Genomic DNA, 20,793 nt, shown 5'->3' with positions numbered 1-20,793 from the left:
TTCAATGCCTTTAGAGGTGTCTCTCTGTGCTCCTCACATAAAGAGGTGTATTTCCCACCATAAGCATGTATTACTTTTGTAATTAAAATCTTGAAATAACATAACTTTTAAAAGCCTGTATTCATCTTTTTCTCTTCTTAAATCACAGCCAGTTCTTCATGGTTGGCCAGTGAGTCAAATAAATTCCATACCCCCATCCTCATGAGATTTTGAGCTTGTTTCCTTTGTAAAACAACTGATCTTTTAAGGACAGTTGGATAGATGAACTGATTGATCTTACAGCATTGGAGATGAACCCAGAGCCTTAGAACATGAAGTGTTCTGCTGTTGATCTATATTAATAACGCATTTTTCACATTTTTATTTTGAGCCAGGATCTCAAGAAGTTTCCCGAGTGGAACATGAACATACTTTGCAGCCCAAATGGGCCTCGAACTTGTAATCTTCCTGTCTCAGCTTCTGGAGTAGACAAGATCAGAGGTCTGTGCCACAAGCCTTGACTAGGATTTTCATTTTAAAAGCAGATTCTCAGAAGACTCAGGTCATCATGGAGAACTTTCCCAGAGCAGTTCTCCAATTGGTTATGTTGCTCTGCATTTGGACATACTTTGTGTTTTTTTTTTCTTTTTATTTCTTCAAAATATTTCCACCAAGTATCTCCACAGTGTGATCCTCAAACTGATTTGTTCCATTTTGGCATATAGGAGAACAATAGCACAAAATCAATTCTCATTTGTAGTCAATCAAAATTGGCTTTGATGCCATATGGATTAGTGCCCACTCTGTGACCTAACATTTGTTACGTAATCAGTTTTTCCTTCAGTTGTTTTTAATTTACTTATCTTTCTTCAGCCTTATTTATCAAATATTTATTATTATTAACATTGCCAATAATATTATTATTGCTTATTAGATGTTTACTTGCTCTATTAAAATGTAGTACAAAATTGTTTGCTCATATTTTGAATTCAGTGACAGAACTTCATATACTCGTATACACATACCTCCCTCTGCAGAATTATCCCATGGTACTGAGGACCTTCAGCCATCACACACAGATACCAAATTCTGTGGGTATTCGTTCTCCTCATTTCTCAAATGGCATAATAGTTGCGTGCAACCTTTGCATGTCTTTCCATATGCTTTGAATGACCTCTAAATAACTTATAATACCAAATTCAATGAAAATGTTTTATAAATAGCTATGAGACAGCAGGAAATGATGACAAGATATGATCTGGAAATATTCAGAACAGTTACAATGTGTGTGTGTGTGTTGTATGTACACATGTGTATGGGGGTGCATGTGCCTGAGATTCATGCTCGTAGAGAGCAGAGGAGGATGTCGGATGTCCTGCTCTGTCATTCTTTGCTTTACCCCTTTGAGACTACGTCTGTCACTGAACCTGGAGCTATGCTGGTGACCAGCAAGGCCTAACAATTCTTTTGTCTTCATCCTTGCCAGTGCTGGGGTTATGGGCACATATACAGCCATGCCCAACTTTTATGTGAATGTGTGTACTAGGCTGTAAAGTGCATAACAGGCAGTTTTACCTGCAGAGTCGTCTCTCTAGCCCTTGTCACATTTTTCTAGGAAAAAATTCAACTGAATGTTAGTGGAATCTATAGATTGTGATCCCATTGTGTAGTATGACACTCTTGGCCCTCCTTGTCAACAGGTTCTTTATCCATGCTAATTGATATCCATAGGGTGTCCTGGAACCAGATCCTAGAGGATGTAGAGGGATGACTCTGTGTGTGTGTGTGTGTGTGTGTGTGTGTGTGTATGTTTTACTGGCTATACTACTTGGATATTTGCTATTTTAATCATCACAAATACCTATGTAGAATAATGTGTTTTATTAGATGGAAGCATAAAGGATAAGCATCTATGTACTCATATACTTTCATGAAATTCTAAAAGTGACTTGTGAGATGGCTAAGTAAGTAAAGCACTTTCTTTGAAAGTGAGAGGACCCGAATTCAGGTATCCAGCACCATTGTAAAAGCCAGGCACACTGAAACACAACTTCAGCTCTGGGTGGAACAGAGAGAACTGGATCCCAGGGGTCACTGGCCATCAAATCTGCCGGAAATCGTGAGCTTCGTGTTCTGTGACAGTCCCTGTTCCAAAAAGTAAGTTGGAGAATGATCAAGGAAGGCATCAGACTTTACTTCTGGCATCTACAATATATAAACATGGGCATGCATACCTGCTCATACACATGGACATATATGTATGCATGCATGTACCACATCCACACAGAGGCACAAAGGAAATAAATAAAAATAATTTAAATTTATTTTAGGGTTTATGTCTGAATAAATTAATATCAAATAAAAATACTTAGGACAGAAAAACAATCACCTATTTTTGATGGTATATATATATATATATATCCAATAGAAACCCTCTAATATTTGACAATGAAGCAGAAAACTAACAACAGGTATGAGAAGGAAGGTGGCATGATGTGTCACCATCCAGAAACAGGGTGGATCATGCCACAGGCTTTGTCTTTGGTTTGGTGACATGGGTAAAATTTGAATTTAAAGATCATCCTGATTCGCAGTTAATTCCTGGACTAATATGTAGAAAAGGCAGATTTCTTCCCATATGAAATATGGCTGTGAGACTGTTTCTATGGAGAATCTAAAGACAAGAAAAGCCCAGATTCCAGCGTTCTTGGGCTGCCCCACTGCACCTTATAACACACACTTGCACGTAGACATGTACAAAATACTTGCTGTCACATTTTTCTTTCTGCCTGGGAACAGCTGTAAAGATATTAATTGTGCTTTGGTTATAAATGGATTGCCAAAAGGGACAGAGCAGGCTGTGTATCTCATCAGCATGCCTTGTCTAGTATAAATAATGAGACAGGAACTTGGTAAATTGGAAATTGGTGATAAAAACGAGATGTGATATTATGAAGTCCCACCAGTCCCTTCCTCTGAATGTATTGATTTCTAAGGCACTCTGAAAAACAGCTAAATCAATGGTTGTCTGTCACAAAAATGTTGGCTAAAAGGGCTATATTACTGAGGTCAACTACGAATTAGCCCAAAGGGTAAGCACAAAGGTAGTAGAAATGCTAAGAAGAAGAAAAAGTTACACGTGTGATAAAATAAACCTGGGAAGACACAGCTGCTGGGAAACAGTTTATATAATCTTTTTTCTCTCATTCAAAGTAAGATTCTTAAATGTAATAGCTGAGTAATTGGAAGAAATAAATTTGACTTTTTAAAAATCATTTAATCTATTCTTTAAATTCCCTCTGTGTTTAGTTTCATTTATTTTTAAAAGTAACTAATCTTAAAATTTAATATTATGGTGTGTGTGTGTGTGTGTGTGTGTGTGTGTGTGTCTGTGAGGGCATATGACAGAATGCCCATGTGTAGGTCAAAAGCAATTTTGTGGAATCAGTTTTTTTTCCACCTTTAGGTAGGTTGTGGATCTAACTCAGGTCTTAGACGTGTGTGATAGGAGCTTGGCCTGCTGAGCCATTTGCTCATATTTGTATTCTATAAAGTTAATTGCTCGCTTTCATTTTTCATAAATATCCCATACAATTACTGACCAAAATTCTTTGGATCAGACGTGAATTTATCTTTTCAGGGTTTGGAATATTTATTTGTATTCATATTTTATAGATGCATTTGAATTGTAGATGCAAATCTACCTGTGATGCTTATGTAACTGTACGTAGAACCTGAAGACAGTTTTATATAATTTTTAGTGTGTATTCAGTTTTATTATAACAAATCACATCAGGTAAGTTCTGAGAATAATTTGTGGAATTATATCTCAAAACTTTTGTATTTTGTAGCACTTTTGTTTCAAATTTTTTGACTTGGAATGCTCAATTTGTATCTCTCAGTACGGTATCATAATTAAAATTTAAAAAATTTAAGGATGTTGTTTCCAAATGTGTTTGGAAGATATGTTTGTTCACTTTTAGTGACATTTAGAGTAAAACACTGTCTTTAAATTTTTGTTCGAATATGATCAGATGTTTAAGCTCAGTTACAAAATACCCCAGTCACCTTCACTGGAACACACGCAATTTTCATTTATGGCAAATATTCTGAACTCATATGATTTTAAAGTTAGGCTCTGTATCATATTGGTGTGTGAGGAAGACTTTGTGCACTGCTTACTTACTCTCCGGTTTTCCCTGGTAGCAGTCCACTTGGCACATTCCCTGCTCCTTAAACATAGAATGTTCTCAGCATTCCAGCCTATGCAGTTATACACTTCCTATGCTTCTCCCCTTGGTGGATTGTGAGTCTCACGGGTCAGGAAAGACTCATCTTCATTATTGACATGCCAGGACCAAGAACAGCTGATAGGGACAGGAAATGTGGAGCACTGACAGAATAAGAAAGGGCTGAGCAATGGAGAGTGAGAGAAAGGAGGAACAGAGTACAGCGGGGACAGAAGTGTGCTTTCCAGTTTCCTGCTAACATTTCGCTAGGCTGCCTAAAGCCCTGCTTTAGAATGATCGACACATCTTCAGGGCTAAAAGCACAGCACACCTACCAGCCTTTCTCTTCCTCCATCTCAACTTCTCTCCCTCCTCTTTCTTCCTTCTCAATTAAAAAAAAATGAACCTTGAGATGTTGGCAGGAACTTAATCACTTTTTTGGTAAGTCCTTTGCTTAATCTTTCACATATTATTTTGTTTTGCCAAGATTTTAATTAGGACACACAAAATTTGCAGTATATTTTCTCCAAGTCTCTCCAGGCAGTCACATGTTAAGGTTTCACTCTATTTTTCTAGTATATTTAGTTCTCTCCTCTCCCTTTCTTGTTTAATATGATGACATTTTACTTATTCACATATGACTTTGCTAGCCTCTTTAATGACTTTAAGAGGATCTACGGGAAAGAAAACAGAAACCAACATTATTCCAATACTCAGACATAAGTTGAGAGTACCAGAGAAGCACAGGATGGGTTAGGGACCCAAAATGTAGTTGCTTTGACTTTTTTATAAAATTCAGTTTGGGGGCTAGAGTGACAGCTCAGTGGTTAAGAACATTGCTTTTACAGAGGACCCAGGTTTGATTCCCAGAAACTACCTAGAGACTAACAACGCTCAGTCTGTAACTCTAGTTCCAGGGAATCTAACACCCTCTTCTGAACTCTGCAGGCATTGTACAACAGGGGTGCAGTTACACACAGGCAATACACTAATACACATAAAATAAAATAATAACTAAAGTATTGTTTTTTAAATCCAGTTTGGGGCTGAAGATGGCTTAGTGGTTAAGAGCACTGGCTGCTTATGCAGAGGACCTGGGTTTGATTTCCAGAATCCACATGGAAGCTAACAACTGTCTATAACTCCAGTTCCAGGGAAACTCAGAAGTTCTCCTCTGACCTCTGAGGACACTACATGACATGGGCATACCTAGACACATGCAGACGAAACACTTATACACACAAAATAAAAAAAATAAATAAAATATTAAAAATTAAAATAAAATCTAGTTTGCTTTTGTTTGTTTTGACATAGGTCTCTTTGCCAAGGCTAATCTTCTAATACCCCTTTCATTTAGGTTACTTGTAAGGATTCAAGATGTGTGATGCATTAAGAAGCTATATTGTTAAGTGTCAGATATATGCCTATTCTTGAGTATTTGTAAGAAGCTCAAGAGAACTCTGATTTGAGAGGAAAAATAGAACTGGGGAATATTGTTTCTCACTTAATGGTCATATATCACCACGTGTCTGTTTAGGTTTTTTGAGCCCATTGTCCTATCTAAACATGAAAATAGCCATTTCTGCTTAATTGGCGTGTTTAGAGTGCAAAGAACAGTAAAGGAAGATACAAGAAATGGAAGAATTTGTAACACAAGTTGGGAACCATGACACTATTGTCCCCATCACAAGTAGAAACTGGAAGGGCTACAAAAGGACTCTCTTTCCATCTGTAAATTGATGCTTCCATGATAAGAAGCATTATTTACTTTGGTTATTTATTTACATATTATTTATTTGTAGATAGGACTATTGGTTTGGGTCAGATGGAATTATACTTGGATGTAAGATTCTCAGGTCATGTCTTGTGCCCCGGTTATAAGAGATGCTGATATTCAACTCAGGCTACTGTAAAGTATTAGGAAAGACTAGGAAATTTAAAGGACAGATATTCCTTTGTTTCCTTTCTGAAGGATACGAAGTCCACCACAGCAAGGTCTACTGAAAGCTGGCTTCCATGCTGTCTTTCTGTGTCTCACATGACAGGGAGAGGAAAGAACTATTTAGCAAACTCTTTCTGGTGCCTTCTAAGATCTCCACACTAATGTTCTTGTTACCACCCAAATCCTTAACCTACTATGACTTTCTTATTTGGAGTTAGTTTTCAATATGAATTTTGGAAGACATGTGCAATCAGTTTATAACATCTTCCCTATATAGAAAACTAAGTGTGTTTTCTTGTGTAAAATATATGGAACATGTAACAAGAATGAATTTTGGTTCAAGAAATGTAATCTTGGGATGAAGATGTAGATTGGTTGGTAGATGGTTTACCTCACATTCCGGAAGCCCTTAGCTGGAATGCCAGCAATTCATAGAACTAGGCACACCTGTAGCCCCAGCACTTGTGAGGCAGAGGCTATAAGATCAGAGTTTGTTACCATCCTTGGCTCTACAGCAAGTTTGAGGCCAGCCTAAGCTGTCTCATGCTTAAGTAAAATTTCAGCCACATAGTAGCAAGACCAACAAAAACCCCTACTCATATGGGTCAAAGAAATTTCCAAAGAAATTTGCTATAACAAAAATACCTACTAGAATTCAAATTCTCACAACAGGAAAGAAGAGCCCTGACCATGACCAATCTTCTGCCACCCACAGAATTCCTGACTATGGCTACTGCCTTCAGCTAGTAGATGATTTTGCCAACTCTGTGTTTCCCCTGTGTAGAAGCTGGCTTTGTACCTACTCCATCCACTCCATGGTAACCTTATCCTTGAATCTCAGTTTCATACTTGATTTCTTACTGATTATCTTCTTGGATATAACTACACATATTTATCCAAGGTTGTGAAGCCTGTGACCCACCTCTCCTCTTTATCACTCTTTTAGTCATTAAACGACTTTGTTTCCTATGAAGGCAATTTCCATCTTCTTGGTCCTTTATAAAATAGTCTTCAATTCATTATTTCTTGTATAGGATGTTTTCACAAGCTCACTTGAGAGTTTGAGATTGCACAAGCTTATGTTTGCACCCTTATATGAATTCAACTTTAAGAGAAGGTCATGGGTAACTTTGCAAGAACAGAGAAAAGTCTTTGCTGCTGTTCACTAGTAAATTTTAAAGGAAAGCAAGAAAAAACAGTAGTAGCAACACAAAATTCCGAGCATAAACCTGCCACATGAATCTGTAAGAAAATGATCTGTCATTGAGTCTATTCATGTATTTATTTGACAGATGTTTCTGTGCAAGGTGCATTTTGAGAATGACAGAGAGAACTGAAAATATGAGGTCCTTTTCTCTGCACTTAAAGATGAAAAGTTTGTAAACATGGTAAAATTGTTTTGTGGTTAAGAGGGCAGGCTTGAGAGCATCTTTGGTCTGAATACAGGCTTTGAACCTTTCTGTGTGAATTGAGATAATCACACTCAGTTGTCACATGCTTTTTTTCAAAGATTAAATAAAACATAGTTTATTACAGATATCATTCTTAGCATGTATAATTAGGACAGCACAGAGTCATGTTTAACATGTAGACTAAGTGATGTGGGCATGTATTATAGGAATGTGTATTTCAGGAGGGAAGAATTATAAGGAGAATATTTCTATGTATTGAAATTCGTATATAAACTAAAAGATACCCCAAAAGACCATCAAAGAATTTGAGAGCTCAGAGGTAGAAAATGATCCAGCTTAGGGCTGGATCAATATTGGTATTATAGAGTGGGAATGGTTTGTTGGAGAATTATAGGAATGGATTTGTCTGGCCAAGTATGTACATAAAGAAAACTATTTGATGGGGTGGAGAGATAGCTTAGCAGTTAAGAACACTGGCTGTTCTTGCAGAAGACCCAGGTTTGTATCCTAGCACCCACAGGGCAGCTAACAACTGTCCATAACTCCAGTGCCAGGGGCTCTGACAGCCTCTTCTGTCCTCTGCGGGCATTGCACTACATGTGTGCACTTACCTACATGCAGGCAATACACACATACACATAAAATAAAAATAATAAATAAAATATTTAAGAAAAATTAGAGTTCTGGCTAATAATTTTGTATAATGCTTGTTTAAAACATTTTTTTTATAATTTCCCATTTCTGTATAATAAGCTCCAAAATGATTAGCCTAACTCAGGAGAGTTCTCCATTTGCAACCCTATGAGATCTGACAAAAGATCATCCTGTTCCTTCACTATAAGCCTATCTCATCTCAAGATCAGTGTCTCATCCTATCAAAACCCTCCAGTTAGCTGTTTCTCTGGTTTCCTGGGTTCTTCTGTACTTCTGTTTTACCTAAAATACTCTATCACAATATTTGGTGGGTATCAGTTAAAATTTCCAACTTCTTATTAGCCTACCTTCAAGAGTCTTCTACCAGTGGTGGTTTCTAAGGTGCCAGAATCTAAGCTTGACACAAAGCAGGATTTCAATGAAGACAGTGAAGGTCCTGGGTAGGAGATCAGGCCCTATTCCTTCCGTGCTAACTCCATTGTGGACTGAAGCATGGACAGAATAGCATATCCGTGTAAGTAAGGATTATTTTTTAAAAGAAGTTTGAAACGGATGTTCTTCTAATGATTGTCAAATTAGGCCTGCTTCATTTGGAACTTTACACCCAGCCACTCCAGTCACTCGGCTCACTCCATAGCTTTTCACTTCTCCGGGTCTGAAATTTGACAGGAGTTTTTCATTCACGTCAGAAATCATTTCTACAACTCGTGGCTTTTCACTAGCGAAGTAAGCCTATCTTGAAGGAACCAATAACAAACAGCCACTACAGTGGGAAATTTAATCTTCATTCATAGTAACCTTTGCTTCGCATTTTATCAAACACATGTAGAGAACCCAAGGCTGCCGAGCAACCAATATCCAACCCAGGAAAAATGGTTCTAATCCTCCCTCCAGGCAGCCTCACAATTAGATCATAGCAGACTGTACCACTTGCAGTTTTAGATTTTTACATTAATTGATCAAGTGATTAATTTGTCTGTGTGTGGAGGAGAGGTGTGGGTGAATGTGTCACAATGTCTAATGAGCATACCCAATCATGAGTGTAGAATATGGCTTGGGCTGGCTTGTGTGTGTGTGTGTGTGTGTGTGTGTGTGTGTGTGTGTGTATGTTTGTTCATCATGTATGTGCACACAAGCATGTAGAAGCTAGAGGTCAAAGTTGGATAATCTTCCTATATTGTATTCCAACATATTGTTTGAGACATAGTTTCTCACTAAACGTCTACCTCACCTCTTTGGCAATATGAACTGGCCAGCAAGCCCCAAGGATGCTCTTGTCTCCAGCTCACCAGTGCTGAAATTATAGGTGTATGCCACTGTGCCTGGCTTCTTACATGGGTACTGCAGATCTGCATGCAGGTCCTGATTCTTGCATTACAACTATACTGCTGACTGTTGTTCAGTCTTCTAAGAAGATAATGTCAGCAGAAAGTTCTGATATAGCCACTAAGCATTATATATATTAGCATATTGTGCTGCCTTCTAAGAAATAAATGTAATAAAGATTTAGAGCTTTATACATTCAAGAGATACTGGGTGAAATACTGGTAAAGTAAGCCTCAAACATAACTGTACCGGAAACTCTAATAACTCTCCTATATAGTCTTGTATGCATCACATGGTACAATGCCTCAATGCCTCACACAGTATACAAGCTATGAAAATGGGTACTCAGTGATTGTGAGGAAATGGAACAAGTTCATATAACAAAACATAATGTGTGATGTTCTCACCTTTAGCACTCTCTTCACATCTAAAAGGCACTGTCAATGCCATGAGTAGCATAACTTTGCAAGTCTGGAAGGATATATCTACCCCTCTAAAGCTTTTACAATGCTGGTCTAGTTCTTTAGTATTTATAGGCTTTCATTTCATAGGTAACTGATTATGAATAACTGTATTGCAGGAAATAGGCAGCTTATGGAATAGAAATACATTTTCCTTACTATACTCCTGGAGTTGAGTCATTCTGATTCAGAAACTATTTATGCACATGGAACTATAAACCAGGCAGCTTATTAGTTTCCATGACTGCAGTTGCCCTCATTATCTGTTTGCAAACACAGGGTCTAGGCCACCATGCTATCTAGCATTGTCTGGAGAGCTGAAGAACACATGTGCCTCCTGTGCATAGTAAACACGGGTAAGATTTGAAAGTAACACGTTTCCACACAATGTTTTACATTTTTCTCACCCAGTGCACATTACAGATGTTTCTTGATTGATGCATGGGTGAATAGGAGACATTTGCGTTTCAATTGCATTTTCTAAAGCATTTTAATTGTGTCTGAAAGTTTCTTGCTCATTTTAAAAGCATATTAAGCATACTTGGGTGTTTCATGAAGCTACTCAACTCCTTATATGTCTAAGTATTCCAGAATACAATATGGCAACCCAATTTTATTTCCCTAGTTGATGTTTCAAATCCTGAAGCCAGAAAATGATAGTATATATTTCTGTGCTGTCCCTCCATGTGACTGCAGTTAAGAGTTTGCCCCTGCTCCCATACTAAATTCAGTTTGTAGCATGTAGAATTTGGAAGCAACTTTCCACTGAAGTCTGAGAGGTGACACAGACAAAGAAGACCCAGGAAGCAATGGTTAGGTCTATAAAACAGTGACAGAAGGGAAATCGACCACCAGGGCTTCTGTTGTGGGGTGCATTAAAAGAACGGAGTTTGAGTCAAAAGCTAAGCACACTCAGTTTCTAGTTTTTACTAGAAGGCAAGATCTGATCCTTAACTAAACAAATATTGCAATGCTCAGCATAGCTTTATTCCATAATCCTCCATGATTCTTTTTAAAAGGTATTTTATTTTTTTTATTTTATGTGTATGAGTGTATTGCCTACAAGTATGTGAGTGCACCCGTGTCATGCAATGCCGGTGGAGGTCAGAAGAGGGTGTCAGAGTCCCCTGGAACTGAAGTTATGGATGGTTGTTAGCCACCATGTGGGTGCTCAGAGCCTAATGGGTCCTTTGCAAGAGCAGCCAATGCTCTTAACTACTGAGCCATCATCTCTTGAGCTCCAATCTTTCATGATTCTTTGAAGGAAAAGCAACTCCTGTCTTCAGGCTTGCAGTTGAATGATCATGTGTTTTAGTTTGCTGTTTATTACTGCCAGAATTTAACTGAAGAACAAGTCTGTATATATAGGGTTAAACTTTTAAAAGCCCTCATTATTTTTTGCTGATCCATGTTTAATCCTCCTCAGCCTGCAAAGACCCCCTAAGGCACCCCTTGGAGGTTTGAGTATTTGGCACGTGTCTTCTATAATTAAGTAGCACCACTGAAAAATACTGGTAGGATTTAGGCCATGTTTCCCCCTGGGAAAATTTGCTTGATGCTCATCTGGAGAAATGAACGTTGAGGACTATGGTGTAACTTAGAGAACTGGGAAGTAAAATGAATTCTTCCATTTATTTCTCATTTTTACTTTAATTTTACAAGGATTGTAACTGGGGAACAACAGATAAACACATGGACCAACACAGAACTCAGAAAAGCACATGCCAATCAAGTTCATAAGTGTTCTAAAGCATTGTTCCATGCAACTGCAAATTAAAGGACTGAGCAAGAAACCTTAGAAATATCCAGGGCTTCATGCTTCAGTCTCTAGTAAGTGATAATTTAAATGTCAACAAATTATGCAGGTCATGTGAAATTATGATTCTGCTGTTCAACAACAACCAAGCAATGTTGTCATGGAGACACCTGTGCCTATGTACCTACTGTGTTGCATAGTATTCAGGGAGATTAATAAGGAGGATGAGAAGAATTGAGCTGAGGGTTTAGTTTTATTAAAATAATGAGAGTAGATGAATCATTGCTATGATCTGTTAGGTCTGTGATATTTAGGCTGTGTGGAGATGTTTAAATAAGGCATTTTCACATGATAATACCAAAGCACTCTGTCCACTGGTTGTCCCTACTGAACTTGGAGCAGGGAGCTAGAAATTCAAATGAAAAATCTGAAGAGAATAGTAGGAGGCCAGGCAGGTGCAGCTCTGAGCTTTAGCTATTGCAAGGTTCTGCTTCCTTATTTTTCTACTGGCTGTTGGAATGCTTATTCTCAAAGAATGTATTGCAAATGACTCCTTGCAAATGGGCTTAAATTCCCTCATCATAATAGTTTTAGCTTCTGCAGCACGCTGTACCAAACCTTTGTTTTCCTGCTCAGGGTGTCAGCACCAGCATTTTTCTTTCTGACTAATGTGCAGGACTGCTGTGCTGACTTGCTCATAAAAAGTACAGCCTAGCTAGCAGGGCTGCACTACCTAAACCCCAACATCTTATTTTCCCGAAGGCCTTTCATCTTAGTTTGTCAGCAAACCAGAACCTCTCACCTGACAGACTAACATCTTTGATGGTTAATTTCGCTTGTAGTGTTTGCTGTCATGATTGGAGGAATATATGTGAGTTCTGCAACTAATAGGAGGAAAGTTTCACATGGAGCAAGAGGCAGACGGTACTGTAGGCTCTCTGTTAATTAAAATCCAAACAGCCTATTGGCACATTTCATGTAACCAGGACCCTAAATGCAGAAATATGGGTTTGTTAAAAACGGAACTCATCTTGGAATTGATGTGCTCACACTTGACTTGATGCTAGCAGGCTGATTTGCAGTGACAGGGATCATTTTTGTTGACAACAGCTGGAGATACAACAGTTATATTATTATAATTAGGATCAGCATCGAGTTGCATTATAATAGGGGCTTTCTTGGAGAAATGGCACAGTGTCAAATTTATAGTCACTAGCTAAATGAGTCTCTTGTATCCTCAACAAAGGGACAAAAACAGTTCCAAATGAAAACACAAACAGAGGATCCTGGTTGTTATTTTTCCTGGGTATTACTCAGGGTCCTATTTATCACACACCAACACTTGCTGCTTTGAAGAAACGTTATCCTGCAAGGTTTACAATTTTCAGTTTGCCTCTGTGGTCTGTATCCTGCATGCATTTCCATGGAGAAGCCTATATTGCCTCTTTACTCAAAATCTTTTCTACTGCAAGAGTAACCTCGAAGCATCCATTTTCCTCCTTCTAGATAGTAACTTGACAAATGCATCTGCAAACCTCCCCACTCATCTTTTCCAGGGTACAGGTGCATCAACAATCTCGAATCAATGTAAGGAGAAAGATCAGCCTTGACAGAAAGGAGCACAGCCTTTTCATTCCCAGTTGTCTAGAGTTGAAGGATGCGGATTTCTGGGAAGCCAGTCATCAGGCAGACATATCCTGAATGAGTATGTGGGTAGAAGCTTGTCTTAGCCCTGTTATGGTCCCTGCCCCACTAGTTCATCTTCATGATCATGTGGGATTTACATGAGTTTAGTGATTGCCTTCCATCAGCACTCTTCTCTTTTGGATCCAAGAGCAATTTACGCCATGCAGAAACTGATGTGAAATAGATTGGATGGAGGTCATATGCTGATGAATGGAAGGTTGTTTGCTTATGCATGCTTTCTTTTGGACAGCTCTAGTAATGGGATCACTTTCTTAATATGGGAATGTTGCTAGATATAATTTGTTTTACTTTGGTTGACATAGAATTTCTTCATATTGTTACATTTACAATAAATATGTCTTGTTTTGTTTGTTTTTCTTGAGACAGGTCTCACTATACAGCCCTGGTTGACCTGAAACTCACTATGTAGACCAGGCTGTCCTCAGACTCAAAGATCTGCCTGCTTCTACTTCCTGAGTGCTGGGATTAAAGATGTGTACCACCATGCCTGGCCCTACAACATTTTGTTTCTTTTTTAAAAAACGTATAGAAACATTACTAATAAAGTCACAGGAGATGACATATTAATTAAATTATTTACCATCACTAAAAACGTAAAGCAGTTTGCATTCAGTTTCACCCATGTATGCATGAAACACACCGAAGAAAAAGACAGTAAGCTTCTAGAAAGATTGAGTATCAGTAATCCTTTCACATCACTTATGTGAATTATTAAACTGAATTATCTTAAATCTATGATACAGCATAAACTACCAACTTCCTTAATACAGAGGAGGATGTTAAGACTTAGAAATACACAGAATTAGTAAAGTTCAGAGACTGAAAATAAAATGAATGTTCTGGTTCAGCAGCTCTTGTGTGCTTCCTACTACCCCATTTGACCCTTAATCATTTGACCCAATAGAAACAACCATCTTGGCTATGAGAAAACTGAATCACAAAACACCTAAGTCCCTTCTCACAATGAGCTAACGTCATATTAAAATAACCACAGAAATGTAAATCATTGTGACCAGTTACAGATTCGCAAACCCCCAAGAACATCTCCTCACCTTCCACTCAATGAGAAATGGTCTTCATGACCCTTTCCCAAGATGAATAGTTTTACGTATGGTTCACTTTACCAACAAGCCCAAGTAAGATTTTTTTTTCTTTTCAAAGTAATCAAGATAGAAATTGATGTATTGAAGGAAAAGGAGTGAAGTCAGGTTTTGAAAAGTTTGGTGCTAACATATATTTTGAATTATGATGTTATATGGGAATTGCCCAAGAAGATTTAATAAAATACTCTACCACTGTCTGTATCATATCACTCCAGATGGGACTCCAGGGACCTATCGCTCAGAGCTGGAGTTTAATCTAGAGACTTGGATATTACTCATAGGCTTAGCATGTGATAATTTCTGGGTTATGTAACTACAGACATTATTTCTCAGTTATACATACATACATATATATATTTACTCTGAAATTGAGGCAGGCTAAAATGACTTGCATGAAGAAATGAAAATATCTTTCAGAACAAGTTAGGCTTATTCTGTATGCCAAACCTTTAACTCCACAGTATTCTGGTGAAACCCATCACACAGATTCAAACAGTATGAAATTGTACCAAAAATACAGCTTTTTTAAAAAATGATTTTATTTATTCTCCACAGTATTCTGGTGAAACCCATCACACAGATTCAAACAGTATGAAATTCTACCAAAAATACAGTTTTTTTTAAAAATGATTTTATTTATTTTTTTTATGTGTATGAGTGTATTACCTGCATGCATGTGAGTGCACCTGTGTCGTGCAATGCCGCGGAGGTCAGAACAGGGCTTTGGATTCCCCTGGAACTGGAGTTAAGGACGTTTGGTAGCTGCCATGTGGGTGCTGGGAATTGAACCCGAGTCCTCTGCAAGAGCAGTCAGTGCTCTCAATCGCTGAACTATCTCTCCAGCTCTCAATTTTAAGAGTCACCACAGGAGATAACTATGGTAACGGTAGCAATCTTTTACTATTCACTACTGTTTTCCTAGCTCCTAGTTAGTGACTGGAAATGACCATCAGATTGGCTAAAATGTCATACCAAGTGCTAAGCTTGAACTGACTTCATCTTTTTTTTTTTTTTTCTTCCATCTGGTAATGCATTATTTCAAAATGGGAAGGAAAAATTTCTTCATAAGAAACCAATAGCCACTCTGGTCAACTAAACAAAGCAAACTTCTCTCGTGGTCTTCTCCACAGAAGAGGCCCCTGTTTTTCTTCAAGTCTAAATTCTGCCATTACTTACAAGTTCACTCGGATATTTACATGTTATGCCTTTTTTTTCTTTAGAATTTTTAATGAATTTTAGACTTATGGATCAGTTACAAAAAAAAAAAGGTCACTGTATACCTTTGTCTTAGTCTTAGTATTTTAAATATTTTCGCTTTAGAACAGAATATCGGAGACCGAGGATTTTACAAAGAACAGAAACTGAATTTTCATTCTTGGGGAGAAGGCTCTCTCTGGTAAGAACGTTCATGCTGCATCCTCTAAGAGGCAGGGATGCTGAATCCCCATATAGAAGAAGGTGGAAAGGCCAGAGAAGGGCTTCCTTGACTAGTTCTTTTATACAGGAACCATGTCCCTGTCACTAGGAAGCATCACCTGGTCTAACCACCTTGTAAAAGACCTACCTTGTGATATTACCAAATTTGCAACACTTCGGTTTTGGATGACATGTGATCAAGCCATGGCTATGCCTCATTCATTATCTTTGCTTCAAAGCAGATCTGGCAGTAATAAGCAGAAGTGGTCAAATTAGAGGACTGATGATGGGATGGCCTGAAAGCTCTGTCCGTATCTCACATAGTAGAGCCAACACCCACTTTCAGGCATTTAGATGCTCCCTGTGTTTTGATCTCAGCTAGAATCAGACAGCAGACTTCTCCTAGCACCCATCCTAAAATTATTTTTTGGCTTCTAGCTCACTATCTTCCTCTCATCTAGAAGGTTTACCACCAGTTCTTCTTCATCCCATGTAATACTCAAATAACCGTCAATATTGTGCTACCCTGTGGTCATCTTCACCAGGAAGACTGGGGGTTCCTTGGGAAAGTGAGTCTTCACACACACACACACACACACACGCACACAGTTGTTCACATCGTATGGTGGAATGTGTTTTATGTCATATTCAAAGCATGCTGTCTCTAGCTCTGCATTTTGCAAAACTTCAGAATCATCATTTTTAGGATAAATTCCAGTTTTGTAGGACTGTCAGCTGCTCAACAAACATTATATTTTCCTGAACAGTGACTGCAATCGAAAACATCTCGGAAATGTTTTGATTGACAACATCCTGTAAGAGCTTTCTCCTGTCTCAGTCCTCACCAAGGCATGCCGCTCAGATGTACCCTTATCTCCTTCAGATTAAGACAGTCTTCCTCTCTACACTGGGAACATTGGCAGTTGACAGCTCAGAGCTGATAATCTCTGACACCACTTTGTAATTGCCTTGGTTAAAGACAGCTGCCTGGCCTAAGGCCAAGGCTCCGCTCTTAGAGGCCAATTTATTTCCCAGTTCTTCAGTCTTATAGTGAGGGGTTGTCCCCATTTCCTCAATGAACAACCCAGCTCTAGATTCCCCGCCCCCCTGAAATCCATTGGAGATATTGCTGTGGCTGCATCACTTCTCAAATGCTCCAGTCTAGACCCTTTTACTTACCCTCCAGGAGATTTTGAAGCATTCACTCCAGCAAAAAATTTCTGCAAGTAATATTTACCTCAGCATTTTTCTTGTGAACATGATTGGTGACACTTACTAGCAGTTTTTATTAAATCACCAGGTAACATATTTACTCTTCCAGTCACTCAATGTATTACTTTTCTATTGCCATGATAGGATGCCATGACCAAGACAACTTACAGAAGGAAAACTTTGAGTGGCTGACAGTTCCAGGGGAGAGACTATAATGGCAGGGGAGGCATGACCTCAGAGATGGCTGAAGCAGAAAGCCAAGATCGCATCTTCAAGCAGGAACAGGAAGCAGGCAAAGCCTAAGAACTCTCAAAGCCTGGTCCCAGTGTCCTGCTTCCTCTGGCATGGCCATACTTCCTAAAGTCTGGCAAAACAGCTCTACCAACTAAGTGGAGACAAAGTGGGCAAATGCTTGGAGCCTTTAGGGGACATTCTTATTGAAACCAGCAACCTCAATTAATATATATATATATATATATATATATATGTTATCTACCATGACTGTAATCACAGCAGATGCCCCACATTCTGCCCAGTTTAGGAACTTGACCATCTGTCTTGTTGTGGGGCACTTCACCAGAGAAGACCAATCAGAATGAAAGTTGTTACTAGCCAGGGCTACTACACATGGGTGTCAGGAACCCAAGTCTGCAGCCCTGAGCCATCTCTAGGGTAAGCTTTTATACAGAAAAACCGTAACCAGGGGTGAAAAGTTGAAGTTCCCAAGCTTAGAGGTGACGAGCTCCCTTAACAATTTATAGTCTATTAAGTAACAGTTACTATTTTGCAGAAGCAAGCCAAGCATAACCTAGAGAAGCCATAAATCTGCAGCTACTAGGTGCACTCTGGGATACTTTGACCTGTTCCCAAGACAACCGAAGTCTAGCTGACATGTGTTCCCGTAGCCTGGGCCAACTGCTTGATGTTATTAGAGACTTGAGTCAGCCTAGACTTTAACATGGCATAGCTATGGTCAAGAAGGTGCCCTATTACGGTCTCATGGGCATGTTTTGTCTTACTTAAGATTAAGTCATTGCTGGGAAGTCCTTCTATGGATTAAATTTGACATTCTTTTAATTTTAATTTTATTTTTATTCAATTCATTTTATTTTTGGTATTTAATTTCACTTTTTAAAAATAAGTTTATTTTTAATTGAATTTTTGTGATTTTCATACAATAAAGTTTGATGATATTAGATGTCCCCTCCATCTACCTCTTCACTCACTGCTTCCAACCCAATTTAATGTCCGCTCTTTCATAATTAATATGGCCTATAGAGTCTGATTGGCTTTCAGTGTAACCTGCCTTAGGAACCTGTCCCTGACCACTCTGCCAGTGTTGGCTCAAAAGAGGGACTTGCTGATATTTCATTTGGCTGAATTTCTGTGTCAGTTTGTCTGTTTCCTTCTCTTTCTTCCTGTCACCAAACTCTAATCTTCTTGAGCGTAAGAATTTTGTATTAAAATATATACTGTAGTTCAGGCAAGCTCTCATGTGCTCAGATGTTGCTTGAAGGAAGACACAAAAAAGAGAAGATTAATCTGAGAAGAGGTTTTCATCCTATTATCCATGACTCTAATTACCTAAACACGGTGATTAATTGGTGGCTCCTATCTACTTTTATATTCTGAGGAATTAAATGTGGATGAAGCGAAATACTCCTTTGGTATTTATGCACAGATTTTTACAATGCTAGGATTTTTTCTGGGTACATTCAGTTGTACTTTTATAAAACTCAAGTGCTACATGCTAGATGATATTATTAACCTTGTGCTTCATATTTCTTTAATATGATTCATATGCCTAGTCTCTAAGCCACATGAGTCTAATGGGTATCTTTAAAATGAAAACTACAAAGACATCTTAAATAATAGAAACTAAAAGTGTTATCGTTATGTATTATTCCAATGTAGTGGTTCTCTATTTTTCAAAAGACTTGGATGTTGCTGAAGTTATGATAAAGCAGTTTATCTCCATCCTTTGAAAGGGGCTTCATTCCTTCTTGTGTTCCTCCACACAGGTTTCTGTATGATATGTTTGGTAAAATTTAGCTCCTGGCAAAGAATAATGTGTTAATTATTTCCTTTTCCTCTCTCTCCTTTTTATTAGGTACGTCTGTCACTAATGTAACAGCTACTGATGCTGATGACCCAGTTTACGGAAACAGTGCAAAGTTGGTTTATAGTATCTTGGAAGGACAGCCTTATTTTTCCATTGAGCCTGAAACAGGTTTGTGGCTTAAATTTTAAATTCTACTTACCAAGTTTTGCTTCAGGGAAACACTTTTCCTGGGATTTGGATCATGAACTGTTATGGTTAAGTATTTCACAGCTGGTACCAATAATATTTGAATATCCACTGTGAAGTACAAGGTTAGCCCTGCCATCATTTGATGCTGATTAACATAATCCAGAGCCTGAGTAGCACACTACCCTTTTAATGATGGTCTGACCCCATTTTATATTCTAGAGTAAAGGGACAACCTAAATATCATATTTAAATGTAAATTCAGTAGCCTATTTTGATGTTTTGAGTGACAAGTCACTTTCTAAGTTTCAATTTGTCAATGTGTATAATCGGTACAGAGGTTACCCCCTTTATATTGTCTTGGTTTAATGAAGCATTGAATACCAAGCATGAAATATGTGGTGATCATTCAATAGTATCTCTGTATCATTCCGTTTTTCCATTGGATTCTTCACTTGTTATCTAGGCATCGCAGATACTTTGAACTTTTACATAATTACAGCCTAAGTTAAACATAGACAAGGCTGTAAAGTCTGTTGGTGGTACAGACTTCCTTTTCATTGTCCTAACACCCCATTTAGTAAGTGCTAGTTGCTCTGATTTATCCAATTTCTCAAGTATTTAACATCATGATGATTGTAGAAAGTTGAATTCTCAGCTTAAATTTTTATTTTTTTCATTTTGAGAATTTTATGTATGAGTACTGTAGGTACATTATTTCTGCCCCCCCAATCTTCCCTGGATCCTCCACTCTCTCTCAAGAGCAATAGGGTCTTACCTCTAGATGAAGAGCTACAGGCAATCAATGGCTGATAAGGGAGGGAGAATCAGTTTTCTGCAGGGATAAGCTTCCTGATAGGTCATCAAATCCCAAGTGATTATCCCTAAATACATGTACATACAAGCATCACAAAATGGACTCAGTAGATTATTAAAATATACATATATTCACACATGTATTTGTGTGCACAAATGCGTATATATGTAACAATAATAACCAAAGAAATTATGATATAGCTTCTATAAATTTGGATAAGTTACTTAGGATAAAAACATAAGCATACACAGGCAACTCTTTAAAAACCTGTTTTGGAAATGAGTTTTATAGAATAAAACATTTTGCAAATGAAGGCATATATTTTAATTGTTTCTATAATATGCTATACTTAAATCTATTTTATGAAACTGTTTTAAATTTTATTCATATCAGTGTTATTGATGAATAATTGTTATTTTAAAAAGTGACTGTTTTATGTATTTGTCTTCTCTATCTGATGGTTTTTATATTCACTTTTCCAATCATAAATATTCATCTTCTATGCAGATATGTAGATGTTAAATTTTTGTG

General features: G+C 37.9%; 1 protein-coding gene across 7 annotated transcripts in view; it reads left to right on the top strand.

Annotated features, from left to right (window-relative positions):
* The window catches only part of Cdh8 (cadherin 8), a 380,999-nt gene that overhangs the window by 160,711 nt on the left and 199,495 nt on the right, over positions 1–20,793 (top strand). For all 7 annotated transcript variants that reach the window (XM_008834248.3, XM_029564091.1, XM_017798462.1 and 4 more), the window contains exon 4: positions 19,308–19,427. In XM_008834248.3, the coding sequence (XP_008832470.1) occupies positions 19,308–19,427 (120 nt within the window). The remainder of the gene's footprint in view (positions 1–19,307; positions 19,428–20,793) is intronic.

This window comes from Nannospalax galili, unplaced genomic scaffold (assembly GCF_000622305.1).
Source record: "Nannospalax galili isolate Female #2095 unplaced genomic scaffold, S.galili_v1.0 scaffold716, whole genome shotgun sequence".
Taxonomy (NCBI): domain Eukaryota; kingdom Metazoa; phylum Chordata; class Mammalia; order Rodentia; family Spalacidae; genus Nannospalax; species Nannospalax galili.
This window is presented reverse-complemented; position numbering and strand designations above follow the sequence as displayed.